The sequence below is a fragment of the Rhinatrema bivittatum genome, chromosome 9 (genome assembly GCF_901001135.1).
Source record: "Rhinatrema bivittatum chromosome 9, aRhiBiv1.1, whole genome shotgun sequence".
Taxonomy (NCBI): domain Eukaryota; kingdom Metazoa; phylum Chordata; class Amphibia; order Gymnophiona; family Rhinatrematidae; genus Rhinatrema; species Rhinatrema bivittatum.
Genome location: NC_042623.1, coordinates 127,375,857 through 127,393,152, shown reverse-complemented (window position 1 = coordinate 127,393,152; position 17,296 = coordinate 127,375,857). Strand labels below are relative to the sequence as shown.

At 44.0% G+C, this 17,296-nt stretch overlaps 1 protein-coding gene across 4 annotated transcripts in view; it reads left to right on the top strand.

Moving 5' to 3' along the window:
• NUP205 (nucleoporin 205) overlaps window positions 1-17,296 on the top strand; it is a 558,669-nt gene that overhangs the window by 23,110 nt on the left and 518,263 nt on the right. For all 4 annotated transcript variants that reach the window (XR_003858760.1, XM_029616971.1, XM_029616970.1 and 1 more), the window contains one exon: window positions 2,271-2,442. Coding sequence is in view for 3 of the 4 variants with exons in the window: in XM_029616971.1 (XP_029472831.1) it covers window positions 2,271-2,442 (172 nt within the window). In the remaining variant the exon portion in view is untranslated. The remainder of the gene's footprint in view (window positions 1-2,270; window positions 2,443-17,296) is intronic.

Sequence of the window (17,296 nt, the reverse complement as noted above, 5' to 3'; positions counted from 1 at the left end):
TAGTCCAGGACAAGGCTGGCCTGCACTCCTACGGGAGATGGCCATCTTTAGTTTCCCAGATCTCATCATGCAGGAATGGGCAGGTTGCATAATCCTAACCTTCAGGCCCTGTCTCTCTCAGCCTGCTTGTTGAGTGGATGACTCTCAAACCCCTTAATCTTTCAGAGGATGTGTCTCATATCCTGGTGGCTTTCAGAAAGCCTTCCACCAGAAAGTTTTATATAGACTGAAGTGAACGAGTTTCTCCATGCTGTGGGGCGGATTTTAAAAGGCGCGCGAATAGCCTACTTTTGTTTGCGCTCCAGGCGCAAACAAAAGTACGCTGGATTTTAGTAGATACGCGCGGAGCCGCGCGTATCCACTAAAATCCTGGATCGGCGCGCGCAAGGCTATGAATTTTGTATAGCCGGCGCGCGCCGAGCCGCGCAGCCTACCCCGTTCCCTCCAAGGCCGCTCCGAAATCGGAGCGGCCTCGGAGGGAACTTTCCTTTGCCCTCCCCTCACCTTCCCCTACCTAACCCACCCGCCCGGCCCTGTCTAAAACCCCCCCTTACCTTTGTCGGGGGATTTACGCCTCCCAGAGGGAGGCGTAAATCCCCGCGCGCCAGCAGGCCTCCTGCGCGCCGGGCCGCGACCTGGGGGCGGGTACGGAGGGCGCGGCCACGCCCCTGGGCTGTAGCCTCGCCCCCGTACCCGCCCCCAAAACGCTGCCGACATGCCCCCGAAACGCCGCGCCGACCGGGCCCGCCCCCGACACGCCCCCCTCCGAGAACCCCGGGACTTACGCGAGTCCCGGGGCCCTGCGCGCGCCGGGAGGCCTATGTAAAATAGGCTTCCCGGCGCGCAGGGCCCTGCTCGCGTAAATCCGCCCGGTTTTGGGCGGATTTACGCGAGCAGGGCTCTGAAAATCCGCCCCTGTGTGAGCAAAAGGCCTTGCATCCTTTCTGCTGCCCAGCACACAAACCACTTGACTTCCTTCTACATCTTTCAGAAGCTGGTTTTAAAACCAACTCTGTGAAAGTTTACCTGAGTGCGCTTGGCGCATATCACAGTGTAGAGGGTAAGCCTATCTCTGTACAGCCTGTAGTTGTAAAATTTTTATATGAAGTCTGCTTCAGTTGAAGCCTCCTCTAAGGCCTCCTGCTGTGTCCTAGGATCTCAATGTGATGCTGGCCAAGCTGAGGAAAGCTCCTTTGGAGCTGCTGTATTCCTTTGGTCTGAAGTACCTGACTGGGAAAGTCATATTTTTGGTGGCAGTCATTTGAGCACAGAGGGTTAGCGAGCTCCAGGCCTTAGTGGCTTATCTAGCTTTTACTAAGTTTTGTCATGACAGGGTGGTCTTGTGTACACACCCTAAGTTCCTGCCTAAGGTGGCATCAGTTTTCCATCTTAACAAGTCCATTGTCTTTCCAACATTCTTTTCTAGACCCCATTCACACCAAAGTAAACAAGCCCTGCACAGTTTGGACTGCAAAAGAGCCTTAGCCTTCTATCTATAGCGGACAGAAGCCCATAGACAGTTCACCCAATTTTTTGTTTCTTTTGACCAGAACAGGCTGGGTATCGTGTTGCCTAGCAGATTGCATCTCCTTCTGTTATGTACAGGCAGGATTGCATCTTGGGAGTCATGTCCATGCTCACTCTGTTTGAACCATGGCAGCGTTGGTGGCCCAATTGAAAGCAGTTCCTAAGGAGATCTGCAGAGCTGTGAAGCGGAGTTCTCTCCACATATTTGGATAGGGATGGCTGACATGACAGCAGATTTGGCCAGTCTGTCTTTAGGAAGTCTCCTGCCTAGGGCCTGTTTTGTTCTTGTGCCTGTTGTCTCTGGTTTTGGTGTTTTTGTTGGTCCCCTTTTTTGTTGGGCAGCAACCTGTAGCTAGGGATTCAGCCATGTGAGGGGACTGCCATCCTGCTTGTCCTCTGAGAAAGCAGAGTTGCTTACCTGTAATGGGTATTCTCCAAGGACAGCAGGATGTAAGTCCTCATGAAACCCACCCACCTCCCCATGGAGTTGGGTTTCCATTTTGTGGGTTTTTCCTGAATTCTATGTTAAGAGACTGAAGGGGGACCCTGTGTGGATTTGTGGTATAATGGTATGCTCAGAGGCTCAGTCAAAGTGCTAGAAAATTTGACCTGTTTTCTGTGCTGGACTCCATCGGATGTTGTCATCCATGTGTGAGGATTGGCATCCTGCAGTCCTCCTAGAACACATGTGACAGGTAAAGAAGCAAATCTGTGTGCATGATTATTATTATTATTTTTTTTAGCCAAAGAATATTCAGCAACATGAGAAGGTTCAGAAAGCAAGCACAGAAGGCATTGCTATCCAGGGCCAGCAGGGAACCAGACTTCTTCCAGAGCAGCTCATTAATGAAGCATTCATACTGAGTGATCTCTTTGAAATTGCAGAGTTGGCAGCTGTGGAACTCCTCTTGGCAGGTGAGCTAATATAAAATTTCAGCTTGTCTGGTGAATATTGGGTAGTGGTTGTTAGTGCTGTAACTAAGCATTTTAGTGCCCAGGGCATTCAATTATATTTGCTCCCACTGCCTCCTTTGTGTTATAAGTAACATGTCATCATCTTTCCTTCTTTATTTCTCTCCTTTCTTCTACTTTGTTTTTCTTCCCCAACCAGTATTCAACTCCAGTTGTTTTCCCTTATTAGTATTCAACTCTGTTCTACCCCTTATTTACCTCTACTCTGCTCTTCCATCCCTCAGCAATCTTCCATTTCCATCTCATCCCTGATTGTCCTTGAGCCCCTTAAATCTCTGGTGTTGACCAACACAGTAGAGATGGTAAAGCAATTTTTGACTCCTTGGCCATCTCCAAATTCTAGAGCAGGGGTCGGGAACCCATGGCTCGCGAGCCAGATATGGCTCTTTTGAGGGCTGCATCTGGCTCGCAGACAAGTGTCGCCACACTTTCCCGCTGACCCAGCTGCTCCCCGGTCCTCCTCCGCCCGGGCTTAAAATGCTGTCAGCCCGGGCAGAACGCGGCAGGACAGCTGGAGTCAGCGGCACCGGCGTGCTCTCTTCTTCCCGCCCCCCCCCCCCGCGGCCCGGAAGAGGAAGTGGAGAGTATCGGGTGCGTGCGCGGCAAGAAGAGGCCACGCTAGTGCGCTCGGCATCGGCCCGAACAAAAGAAGACTGCAGCATGGCTCGGAGGAAAATGAAGAGCTTCAACCGCGGCCGATGGGACTCCACCTCCGCGAGGGCTGAAAATGAAGAGGTTAGCATTGGGAGAAGGCTGCCGCGAGTTCCCGGGGTGGGGGAGAGAGAGAGAGTGAATGAGCGAGCACTAGCGTGGTCTCTGCTTCCCGCGCACGCACCCGATACAAGTTTACCATTGGGAACCTGTATGTGTAAGTTTGTGATTGAAAACCTGTTTGTGTGAAAGCGTATGTGTGTATGATTGAGATCCTTTGTGTGTGAGAGAAATCATGTGTATGTATGATTAAGAGCCTGTGTGTATAAGTAAGAGAGAGATCATGTGTGTTTTATGCAGGAAAATCGGTATAAAAAAACTAAAAATAAATGTGTGTCTGTGTGTGATTGAGAGCTGGTTTAGGTGATGGAGCATGTGAGTATGTGATTGAGAGCCTGTGTTTAAATGAGAGAAAGAGAGGACATGTTTATAAGCATGTGAATGAGAGTCTGTGTGTGAGAGAAAAAGACAGCATGTATTTATGTGATTGAAAGCCTGTGTGTGTGTGTAAGCGTGAAAAAATAGACAGCATGTGTGTAAATGTGTAATTAAGAACCTATATAAGTGAGAGAGAAAAAACGTGTATATGTGAGTACTGAGAGCATGTGTGTATAGGTGTGTCATTGAGAGCCAGTGTGAGAGAGAGCGCTGGTATGTGACTGAGAGAGGAGAAAGTTCCAAGCAAACCACCCCTCCTCCTGCTAATTCAGAACAATCTCAGGACACCTGGATATCAAACGTTCCCAGGTATGCAGAGCAAAAAAGTTTTTGTATCCTTATTATTTTTCATTACTGGGTCTTTGTCTCTGCTATTTTGAAATATTTTGTTGGTATCTGGAAATGTTTTATATGAGTTTTTAATTATTGGATATTCCACTCATCAGCTGTTTTGAAATATGTTCTTTTTGTTAGTACAGTTTTACTGCTGATGATTTTATATTTCTTGATTTGTTTTATAAGGATGGGTGATGTTTCTTTTTTCCTTTGTTACACTGCATACAGAGACTCTGGCTTGTTGCAGTTTCCAATTCACTTTTTTCTGCATGTTTCTTGTTTTGCGTTTTGGTCTCTTTATTCTATGTTAGGTGAGGGACAGCACGTGATTCAGGTGAGGTTTTCTGCTGGCGTGTAGTTTCTGTGTAGGTCCGTTTTCCTAATAGGAGATGTATTGGTGTCTTAAGGCCTGGTGTAATATTTTCAGAGACTTATTGTACTTTAAAAGTGTGATCTTACATAAAATGCACACATTTACTTGTATTTAGTTTTAAACATATTGTATGGCTCTCATGAAATTACATTTTAAAATATGTGGCGTTTATGGCTCTCTCAGCCAAAAAGGTTCCTGACCCCTGTTCTAGAGGCTCAGCTTCTTCCCTCTCATTTTGGCCAGTAGCACACTGCAGAAGTGGCTGCTGAACCTTTTAGCTATCCCAAGCCATTACTGACCCACTTTCTTAAGCCTTATGGATGGGTGGGGGTGGGGAGGGTTGGTTTGCACTGCCTTCTTAGAGATGGGGAGTGACCGCTCTTTCTTCTTGGCCTGCACTTCTACCTCCTCTTGTAAGTCAGATTCGCTTTGTTCTCTTTTTCCATGTTGGAATCATATTTGAGTACTCTATTCCTCCTGGTGATTTCTGTGCCTTGCTTGTATTATGTGGGCAGTTCCATCCTCAATCGTATCTTTTTCTCTCCCCCATACCATTATAGTCCTGTTAGTTATATATCTCGGTTATGCATGCGGCATGCAAATTGTACACCATAGAAAGGAGTGTAGAGGGAAGGGCAATCATTTAAAATCACAAGGTGGTGGCATGTTGATGATGCAGTTCAGTCATTTATTAGTGGATTTGTTGAGGAAGGGAGGATTGTATTGTGCACGGTGTAGACTTATGAACAGGCTATTTTTAGCCTCCTGCACTACAAAAAAGAAAACATTGTGGGTGCCACAAAATACACATTAAATAATGCATATCTGCTAGTTATCAGGGAAATGTCTACAGGATTGAGAGACCCGTGGTGGTATTGGTTTTTATTAAACAAATGGTTTGCCCAAATATCTGCCCCTCTAAAGGGAATGTTTGCAAGGGTCTGAAAGATATTTGAATTAATATTTATATGCTGCACTTCTACAGAAGGATCATTATAAGGCAGCTTATATATATAAACATTTAAAATATTAAAAGAATACAGATAATTTAAAACAAAAAATCAAAATATACATACATAGTTACTATAACAAATTGAGATTACCATGCCTATAGAATAACATCATAATAAAATTGTGACTGGTATATACAGGTCCAACCTACTTGATATTTTAGGCAACTGCAGGGTCCATGTTATAGGCTTATTGAAATGTGTTTTAGTGTATTTTTTAAATGGTTATTACTCACATTTGTCCTGATATCATCTGGTAATGAGTTCCAGAATAACGGGCCTGCTAGAATAAAAGTGCTCTGTCTCTTATCAATTCAAGCCTCGCAATATATATTTTTTTTTTTTGTAATTTGTTTATTAATTTTCAAACTCTGAACATTACAGACGATAGGTCAGCCTTACATCTGAGAGGCTTACATGTCAATATAATCTGTACTGAAACCATTATTTATCTCATTAACATCATAAACATCAGGACTTAACAACCAAGACCATCGGCTTATCTGCATACAGAACCGATAACTTCGGGCAATAATCTGATGGCATCAGAGTATAAACAGTACCCCTTCCCCGGTCTCCCCCCCCCCCCCCTCCCGTGTGTCATTACCTACAGGCGCCTATCTTGCCTGCTAACCTATGGAGGGACTCAGGTAGGAATTCAAGGATTTTCGGATTTTTTTCCCATTTCTAACCAGCGCTTGGTCGAAGTTGCCCGAGCACTAGTGTATTCCAACGTATATAGCTTGATCAATAATTTAAACCAGTGATCATGTTGCGGAGCATCCTCTGAGACCCAACAGGAAAGGATTACTTTCTTCCCCACAAGACTGGCCCTCTGTATGAATTTTTGGCCATATGCATCTCCCCCCACTAGGCGAGGCAGAGAGTCCCTGAAAAGCCACCACATTGAGTCTTCTGAAAGTGTCCCCCAATATTTGGCTACATGTAATAATGCTTCCAAAAGATCCTAATCTGAGGGCAGGTCCAGAAACAGTGATGAAAGGAGCCCTCCTCTCTTCGGCATTAAACACACAGCGGGGATCCATAGACCTGTGCTTTAAATGCTTTATCTGGAGCCATGTAAAATTGTCTCAAAAATTTAAATTGCATTTCTCTCTACAGCACACTTTCCGACCATTTGGGGAGGTCTCGGAAGCAGAGCATATAAATCTGTTTAGTTTGTTTTATTTATTTGTAGACTTTTCTATACCGATATTAGTAGAGACATCATATCGGTTTACAGCAGAACTATAGAATGGAAATTACAATGAACAGGTATTAGGGGAGGGATTACAGAGGAACAAAGAAAAAGCAAAGAGATAAAGAGAAACAAACGCTTGGGGCTGCTTGAGATAACATTAAGAGGTCATCAACAGTAACATACTGAAGTAACCGGTGTAACAAAACTATGTACAAGAATTCATTTAAATGCTGGCTTGGAGCAAGGAAGGGGGACAGCCACAGGGAGAGCGGGAGGGGGGGGGGGGGGGCTATTGAGGTAAGTCTGTTTGAAGAGCCAAGTCTTTAAATTGGCTCTGAATTTAGAAGTGCATGTCTCAAGCTGGAGGTTGGTGGGTAAGGAGTTCCAGTGTGATGGCCCAGCAATGGAAAGGGCTCGGTCCCTTGTGGAGGTGAGGTGTGCCGCCTTTAGGGAAGGCACATGAAGGGTCCCATTATTGGAGGCTCTGGTGGGTCGGTTGGAGCATATGGGGCAGAATGGCTCATCAAGTCAGTTAGAGTTGTGTGTGTATAAGGCTTTATGGATCAATATAAGGGTTTTATATAGGATGCAAGAGGGGACCAGGAGCTAGTGCAAGTCTTTTAGGATAGGAGTGATGTGGTCATATTTATGGGCGTTGGAAATGGTTCTCGCTACTGCATTCTGCAGCATTTGGTGAGGTTTTAAAGAAGAGTAGGGAAGGCCTAGGAAGAGGGAGTTACAATAGTCCATTTTTGTTGAGAGGGTGGCTTGAATGATGGTGCGGAAGTCACTGGCATGGAGTAAAGGTTTTAGTTTTTTTATCACATCGAGTTTGTAGAAGCCTTCCTTGAGGATTGATTTGATATGTTTTTTTTTTTTAGGTTCAATTGCTGGTCGATGAACCCTGAGGTTTCGTGCACAAGGCTGCATGGGAATGGCATTATAGGCAGGGTCGTTTGCAAGGGCGGGTTTGGGGGGTATATGTTGTGAGATGAGGAGCAGTTCCGTTTTGGAGGTGTTTAAAGCGAGGTGGAGATTAGAGAGGAGGTTGTTAATGGAGGCAAGACAGTTCCTCCAGAATTCAAGGGCTTTGGTGAAGGACTCCTGAACGGGTATGATGATTTGCACGTCATCAGCGTATAGGTAGACTTTGAGGCTGAGATCCGATAGGAGCTGGCAGAGAGGAGTGAGGTATATATTGAATAGGGTAGATGAGAGGGAAGAGCCTTGGGGAACTCTTTGGGAGAGTGCATGTAGGGTGGATTCAGCATTGCCTATTTTGACTGAGAATTGTCTATTGGAAAGATAGGATGTGAACCATTGGCGTGCAGAGCCTGAGATGCCAATGTCAGCTAGTCGGGAGAGGAGTTGATTATGGCTTATCGTATCTAAAGCGGCAGAAATGTCCAATAGGGCAAGGATGTAGCAATGTCCTTGGTCCATGCCTCTGATGAGGTAGTCAGAGAGGGAGAGAAGGAGGGTTTCAGTATTAAGATGTTTACGAAAGCTGAATTGAGAGGAGTGAAGTATCTTATCTTCAATGTAATCCGTTAGTTGAGTGTTGACTACCTTTTCCATGATTTTTGAGATGAAAGGGAGGTTGGAAATGGGATGAAAGTTGGCAGGGTCCTTAGGGTCTAACAAGGGATTTTTAAGCAGCGGTTTGTCAACTGCATGCTTGAGTGTCAGGGACTGTGCCTGAGGAGAGGGAGCAGTTAATGATATCAGCTAATGGTTTAGCTCTGGTGTCAGGTATTGTAAGGAGGGCTTTGGTGGGAACAGTGTCTGAGGGATGGGTTGTAGGCTTCATCTTTTTGAGGATGGAAGCAATTTCTATGGATGAGGCGAGGTCAAGGGAGTCTAGCATAACAGCTGTCGAGTGTGTGCCCAGGAAGGGGAGAGTGGGGGTCAGGGGGGAATCTGAGGAGGATGTTTGCTATTTTATTGTGAAAGTAGAGTGCCAGTTCTTCACATTTGTTACTTGCCTCATTATCCCGAATGAGGGGAGGGGCAGGCTTGGTAAGTTTGGTGACATAGGAAGAGAGTGCTTTCGGGTTGTAAATGTAGCGTGAATTTTCTTGGTGTAGAATTTGCATTTGGCATTGAGGGTGGAGATTCTGTAGCGATGTAGGGCAGATTTGAAAAAGGAAACTTTTTGAGGAGAGGGGTCTTTACGCCAGGCTCTCTCCTTTTGTCTGAGATTATTTTTCATTTGTTTTAAGGTGGCGGTATACTAAGGGTTTAGGTTTTTAGTAGCAGGGTTCAGATCGCGTCTGATTATTGGGCATAGTTAGTTTGCAATGTCGAGGGTGAGGTTGCTCCAGGATTCGATCGCAGTGTCAGCATTGGTGCAATCGAGTTTGGACAAGGATTCGGCCATTTTTGCCAATTCGCAAAGGCTTTGGAAGTGGTGTCGTGCTTTATTTTGGCCTGTAATATTTTATGGTAGGCAGCAGTGGTTAGTTTTTGTAGGCTAGTGACCAATACGATATTGTAAAGGGACCAGAATTGTGACGAGGTCTGCAACATGCCCTCTTTTGTGTGAAGAAAGTTCCTCAGCTGCATATACGCAAAATAATCTGAGGCAGGGAGGATATATGTCTGTTGAAGCTCTAAAAAGTGAGTAGGTGGCCCGAGGATTTGGAGAAACATTGATATGCCCATATCAACCCTTTGTTCCTCCATTTATGAAATACTGAGTTAGAAAAAGCCAGTGGGAAAAGTTGGTGATCACAGATGGCTAGAAATGCAGTTTTCGAGGTTAGCTGCACTTGATTACAAAGAAAGGCCCAGGCTTTACGGCATGCTTGAATCAATGATTGGGAGGCAACTATCAGCGGCAGAGAATCCCTAGAGGTTTGAACTGCAGCATTAAGTGTCTTGACTCCCAACCAAGAATTTAGGGCAGCCAGTGGGGTATAGTAAGAGGTACCAACTATCATATCCCTCAAGTGCTGTAGCAAACATGCCAAATTATAAATATGAAGAATTGGACAGTTCAAACCCCCTTTACTTATTGGTTGCATTAAAGCTTGGAGTGCTATACATGCCTTTCGCCCATTCCAGATATAAAAGGGAGGAGGAATAGCCTAGTGGTTAGAGCAGTGGGCTACAAACCAGGAGACCAGGGTTCAAGTCCCGCTGTCGTTCCATTGCCTCAGGTACAAAAAGTTAATTTGAAAAACTTCACAGATATCTTTGTGGGAAGTCACCATGTGCCTTCCATAGAATAAATAAATGTTTTCCCTCGATGTGACCTAACTAAGGACCTTATTTTCTAAGGCTATCGTACGCTTGCGCTAGCTCTCCTATCAAATACCAAGTTAACTGTAAATTGTCTACAGTTCCTAGGTTTTCCATTCTACAACCCACTCAGCATCTTCTGTTCATAAGCATATAGATAGATAGATTCCAACTGTCAATGGCATTTCTCTTCCTCGACAGAGTAACAGTCCTCTGGAAATTAGGAAACACAATGCTAATTAAAACTTCAACACCTGCTTGCTGCATATTTAGTATTTTTGGGACAGTTGGGCTATGGCGATTCACGTGTTTCCTCTGAGCCTGTACATGTGTCGCTTACATTGAGGATTTGGGAACCATTGGAACCAAATGTTCCAACTTCTTCATGCCAAGGTTATTATGACCAAAATGAAACTAGATACTATGGTGGCTGCAGCCTCAGGTATTAGAGTGGTACATCTCTGCATCCAACTGGCACCAAATAGCCACTTTAAGCTGTGGAGCCCTCACAAATCAATACAAAGCACAGGGGAGTCTGTTCGACTAAAGAAAGATGCATACAAATTCATTTTATTAAACTGTGAGCGATGCGCATTGCTGTTTTCCAGCCCATTCTGCAGGGAAAGAACATAATTCACACAGATGACCAAGTAGCTATGTTCTATATCAGCAAACAAGGTGGTACAGTATTTTGGATCATCTGTCAAGAGGGCAGATGATCTGGCAGAGGGCAGAACAAAATGAGGCAGCATTGCAGCGACATTGCAGCGACATACTTGCTAGGTATATTGAACACATAGGCAGACAGACTCAGAAGGATGTTCTACCCACACGACTAGTCCCTTTACAGACCATGGCTGATTGCCTTTTCAAACAATGGGGACGATCATGGATCGATCTCTTTGCTACAGAACGAAACAAAAGTTAAATTTATTCTATTCTGTCTGTCCAAGTTCACTACAAAAGACTTCGGACATCTTCCTAATTCCATGAAAAGTCGACCTCGTGTACGCTTTTCCTCTAATCTTTCTAATATCAAAGACCTTTCACAAATTCATAGTGGACCATGCCAAGATGATCTTAACCACACTGAACTGGCTGAGACAACTATGGTATACCCATCTAGTACAGTTTTGTGACAGACGACCTGTTTGTTTGGGAGACAGCCCAGCACTCTTAACTCAAGAGGAAGGCTCCCTATTACATCTAATGCTACCAGCACTGAACCTAATAGCTTTACTGTTGAACGCTTAATCTTAGCTCTATAGTCTCTCCCTCAGAGCTCATACAGGATATCTTGTTTTCTGCAAGAAAACCATCCACAAGATGCAATTATTCCTTTAAGTGGAAACATTACTGAAATTGGTGCTTCCTGCATAATCTCAACCCCTTCACTTGTGAAACTTGATATTTACCGTCTTATCTCTATCATCTTTCTGAACTGGGGTTAGCAATCACATTAGTATGCATACACCATAGTGCCATCGTAGCTTATCATTCTCCAGAGTGTCTAAAATATTAGACTTCAATAAGACGCTTGTCCGCACGTATTTCACACAAGGATATGACACAGAATTTTGTTAGAACAAATATAAATTTAATATTTCATATCCTTGGAAGCACAGATGCCAGACCTTCAAGATAGATTCAAAAAGACCTGTTATATGGATGTCAATGATGATGGAAAATCTGAGTGTACCTTCATACGATGCTGTACATGGTACGGCTATCGTGCCTATAAGCCTATGCTTCACGGACCGCCACATAATTGAACAAGTCCACAATTGATGAATCATCACTGCTACAACAACTAAGTATGTATCCTTTCGTATACAGCCTAAGTTAATTGATTTTTTTCAATAACTGAAAGATGTCTATTTGCATACGCTATTAGTGTTCCACGGGTCTCTCTTGTGAACAACCAGCTCTTGAAGAAGGAGCTAGCCTCCGAAACATCTGGATGTCGGCTGAAGCAAGACCGACTACAAGTTAAAGATAAGTGATCATTATAGCGGCATTCATGTGATCATCAAAGTAATAATTCCAAAGTGGACAGTGAACACTTTAAGAGTCTACATTTAACACTGGGGTACCTAATGATTTTTAAAGCCTTTGCATAGGCTTATAGGCACGATAGCCGTACCATGTACAGCATCGTATGAAGGTACACTCAGATTTTCCATTATCATTGACATCCATATAACAGGTCTTTTTGAATCTATATTAGTCATATGTTATATATATAAAAACTTGGGCACATTGGAATAATTGCTTACAATCTATCAATACTCTGCTAACCAGCCTGAACCTCATACTCAATTCAAATAAAACAGAAATCCCCATCTCGCCAGACGAAAACCATACTCTCATCAACTCCCAAAGCGCAACACAATTCGCAAAATTATCTATTAACCACTCCCCTTCCGTCAGAGACTTAGGGGTGCGTCTCAACAATCAATTCAACCTTAAATCCTTCATTACCAACACAACTAAAGAATGTTATTTCAAACTTCAAGTGCTAAAAAATCTGAAACCACTCCTCCACTTCAGTGACTTCCGTCTAGTAGTCCAGTCTATAATTCTGTCTAAGTTAGACTACTGCAACTCTCTACTGCTAGGTCCTCCGGTCTTATCTACAAAACCCTTACAGATGGTACAGAACGCTGCGGCGAGGTTACTCACCAACACTAATAAAAGAGCCCACATCACACCAATTCTTCACAGCCTTCTCTGGCTTCCTATAAAAGCCAGAATTAACTTCAAGACATTATCAATGATCCACAAGGATATTATGGGCATCGCACACCTAAATCTAAACTCGCAACTCCGCCCTCACACATCACAAAGACCTATCAGATTCAATTACAAAGGTTCCTTATATGCTCCCCCCGATTAAAACTTCTCTAACAAAACGAGCACTCTCCACAGCCGGGCCCTCCCTCTGGAACTCATTACCGCCGGATCTACGCCAAGAGACATGTCATCTAACTTAAGAAAAACCTAAAAACGTGGCTCTTCCGGCAAGCCTATCCAGAATCGCAGGAACACTTCGACACCGGCCAAAGAGCAAAATAGTCCTCTATAAGTTCCATGACCGCCCATATCCCCTCAAGGCCTGACAATGCCTCATCTGGACAGCGCACTTGTTTTGAAAGACTCCTTTGTTGATGCATTAGTTCTTTAGCTTATGCATTACTCATGCTTATGCCCGTCAACACTGTTCTCTGTTATCTGTATATCCCTATTTAGCCTACCCTCTTTTTTAGCTATTCCCTACATTTATTCACGTTATTTTGACGAGTTATTGTTGTCTATTTAATAATTAATATTTAATATTTATGTTCTTATGTTCAGTAACGTTTTTTTGAATAGTTATTGTTGTCTATTTAATAATATTTAATATTTATGTTATGTTCAGAAACTCTGTTTAATGTAACGCCTTAACCGCGACAGTTTTGTTCTATGGAAACCGACCTGATTCGATATTTGTATCGAGAATGTCGGTATATAAAAATCCTAAATAAATAAATAAATATAACACCAGGGTTCAGATAATTAGACCTTCAAGATAGGCAGAGCATTACTGTGTCTTGCAGTCTCTTGTGAAAGCTGTTATTTTATAGTTTTCAAACCATACATAGAAAATGCTTGTGAGAGGATCATTTACGCAATAGGTCAGTGTAATAAACTGACCTTCCCTAGCCTGAGAAACCTCCTCCCACCTTAAAAGTTCCTTTGTCTTAGCATTGCTTTAATGTACTATATTTCTTCTGATCTTCTGTGTTTTGTCAATAGATTAATTATTATATAGTAGGTCTGTGTTCTGTTGCTGGTTCCAGGCCTTTAATTAGTCTTGTCCTCCGGGAATCTCCAGTTCACCTGCTTCTTTCAGTGAGATAGGAATCTGTGAGAACAAAGCTTGTGATGTGGCTCAGATATCTGCCATCGATAACCTCATGGCCTTTAATTATAGGCTTTGCAGTGCCTACAGGTCTCCCAGATATCTTCCAAATTCTTGAGTCTGAGGTCAGTGAAAGGTTCACTGTATCCCAGCAGTTTCAGTTTAAAGCAGACAGCTAAGGACTCAGGGACAAACTGAATGAACCAAAGTCCTGAACCAAGATCTTCATTATATCAAGAGATAAGCACTTTAATTTCCATGCATCCTTTGGTCTCCAGGTTCATGAAGGGACTTCTAAATCTGGACCCACTGGTCAAAAACCACCAGGTCCTGGGGATATCAACATAGATCTCACTTTACTTATGAAATCTCCTTTTGAACCTATGGAAACTGTAACTCTAAAATATCTACCTTAGAAGGTTCTCTTCCTGATAGCGTTCACCTCCACTAGAAGAGTTGGTGAATTGCAAGTCTTAGTCCATTATTTGCCTTACATGCTGTCTTTTCATAAGACAGTTCTAGAACACATCCAAAGTTTTTACCCAAAATAGTAACTGCTTTTCAAATAAACCAATCATGCTTCCAACTTTCTATTCAAAACATCATCTACATGATGGTGAAAAGATCTGTACATGTTGCACTGCAAAAGACCTTTAGCGTACTATAAATGCAGGACGCAAACACTCATAAAAGTGTCCCAACTATTTGTCATATGATCTCAATAGATTGGCAAAGTTTTGTGTTATGGCCGCGGCCGCCTACAGCAGGCTCAACTCACGTCATGTCATGCTTGGTTCTCTACTCCCAGTACTCTCACAGCGGTAGCCAGTTGCTGCCGCCGCGTCCCTCCTGGCTCCCTGCACTCCACGTGGTGGCAACCGACCAGCGTTCTGATCCTGGGCCTCTCTAGGGGCGCGCGCGCCATCTGTCCTCCCTTTAAAGGGCCAATGGTGGGAACTCCAGGCTCGTCACCGGCTGATGACATCACAGGCCTGGGATATTTAAACTTCACCTCTAGCCACCACTAACCGACTTGGCAACAAGTTCCTTGGTTCCTTTTGGTGCCAGTTTCTTTTCCACGGACCAGTTGTTCTTGCCTTTGGATCTCTGTGCTTCTCTTTCTGAGTTCCTGGCTCCACGCTACTTCACCTGGACTCTCTCTCAGCGCTTCCTGCTCCTCGGGGCCAGGCTCAGTGCTACTTTACCCAGTCTCTCCCTCAGCGCTTCCTGATTCTCAGGGCCTGGTTCTGCGCCTCTACTTGTGAGTCCCTACCACAGTGCCCTCTGCTTCTTGGGACCCCCACGGCACTTCTCATTGAGGACTTTGCTCCAGTACCTTTTCTCATCAAGACTTGGCTCAGCGCGGTACTCCACCAGACTGTCTCGGCGTCCCTGCTTCTCTGGGCACTCCCCAGCGCTGCTACTACAGAAGGCCATGTCACTGCATTGCCGTGTCTTAAGCAGTACCTCTGCACTGCTACTCTCCTGGCACGCTCTAGCCCCTTTTCAGCATACCACAGTTCGTATCTCTGCACCTGCACTTCCTCACCTCGAAACCACTCCCATATGGACCTGTTCTACTCTCTTCAGAGCTGCAGTGGTCTTGCACTCCTTGAGACTCTTTCTCCTCCTCCCTCCAAGAATGCTCCTGTCTTGAACTGTGCCTAACCTCTCTGACACTCTCTGCACCCACTCACCTATCCTCTCCGGGACCAGCCACACAGAGATGCTCCTAAGTCCTGCTGGCCCAGGCATCCAAGGCCTAACCTGCGGGGAATGAGGGTCGGTACACGCGAATTCCAGCTTGCCTCTGTTCCGGCCAGCCTAGTCTCCCGTCGGTGGGGACCTGTGGGGCCCAATCCTTCAGGTAGCAACAACCCCACTTTGTGCCAAGGGTCCACAATTCCTAAAATTTTGTTTTGCTATAGCTATGCCCAAATTGGATAACTTTGTGTATACCACAATGTTAGGCAGTAAGTGGATTTGATGAGATTTAACTGGATGAGGGAACTCAAATTTGAGCAACAGCATCGTCTATAGCACATCTAAATTACCCTTAGAAGATATTTTGTAAAACAGCAACTTGATTATCATTTCACACCTTCATGTCTCTCTATTGCTTAGATGCCTTAGCATCTGCAGACAATACAGTGGGACAAGCAGTCTTACATCACACAGTTTCCAAATAGTCTGCTTTCCATGGTGGAGACCAGGTTGCTATTTCTGAAACACTATTGCAACCTTCAGCTTGGGACTCCCCACAGAACATGGCTAATTCATCCCTACTTATCAATAGGAAAAATCAAGTTTCTTTACTGTAAACTGTGTTTTCTGCAAATGGCAGGATGAATTAACCATGAGATACTTGTCTTCCTCCCTGAATAGCAAACTTACATTTTCTATTAGAATCTCCTCAGTCTGTTGCAAAGCTGAGGCAACGCCCATGTGGGAACTCCCTCACATGCTGCTTAGAGCTCAAAGCTTTACTAGCTTGGAGAGGGAGTTCCGTTTAGTATCATCCTTTGACATTCCCCACAGATTATGGCTAATTCATCCTGCTATGTATGGAAAACATCATTTTTGGTAAGCACACTTGCTTTTCTTGAATTCAGATAATATCTTGTGTCTACTATCTCCACTGAGGGAGGCACTTGAATGTATTCACCACCCTTTCTGTAAAATCTTCCTTAGATTACTACTCCCATAGTCTCCTTTGCATTGATGTCTCTGTTACATCTCACCTATTGCACTTTTTCTCTCGACATACATGTTTAGATCTTTGTCTCCATAGGCTTTATGGTGAAGACTGCTGACCCTTTTGGTAGCCACTCTCTGAATTGATTCTATACAGTTTATATACTTTTGAAGGCATAGTCTTCAGAATTGTACACAGCATTCCAAATAAGAGATTATTGGGCAGTTATTCAGGTGCAGTATTGCCTCTCTTTTTTTTTTTTTCTCCAAATGTACACAAGCATCTCTCTGGCCTTTTGCCATTGCGATCTTTAATCTGATATGATTATTCACAGATCCTGCTCTTGATTTATATATATATATATATATATATCGCCTTGGGCAGGCGATAATTTATGAGCATAAAATATGTGGATTGGCCACACATTTTACTTTCAGAATCCTGGTGACTAATAGCCTCATCAACATGCATTTGTATGTGATTGAGCCCTTAGTTTTCAGGGTGTTTTGCTGCACATTTTTGAGACTCTAAACCCCTTACAGTATAAGGAGTAATAGATGACTTTCAAACACGCTGCCAAACATGTATTAAACAGTGCACATGGCCTAGCGCACTTTACAGAATCAGCCCGTTAGGGTCTGCAGAAAAATCTGGTGCAAATCTGCAATTACTTTAACTTTAGGCAGTTTTCAAAGGGTTAATTACCTATGAATTTTGCATATACCTGAATTTGTGATAACTCAGGAGATCATCCAACAGAGGGCACCTAAGACAGCTTCTGTTCTGTGGTCTTTTCTGAATCTGGATTAATACGAGTCCAGCCAGTTCTTCTCTATTAGCCAGTTCAGTTCATCTCTTACTGACTTTTCTGTTATCTTCCCTAGGAAGG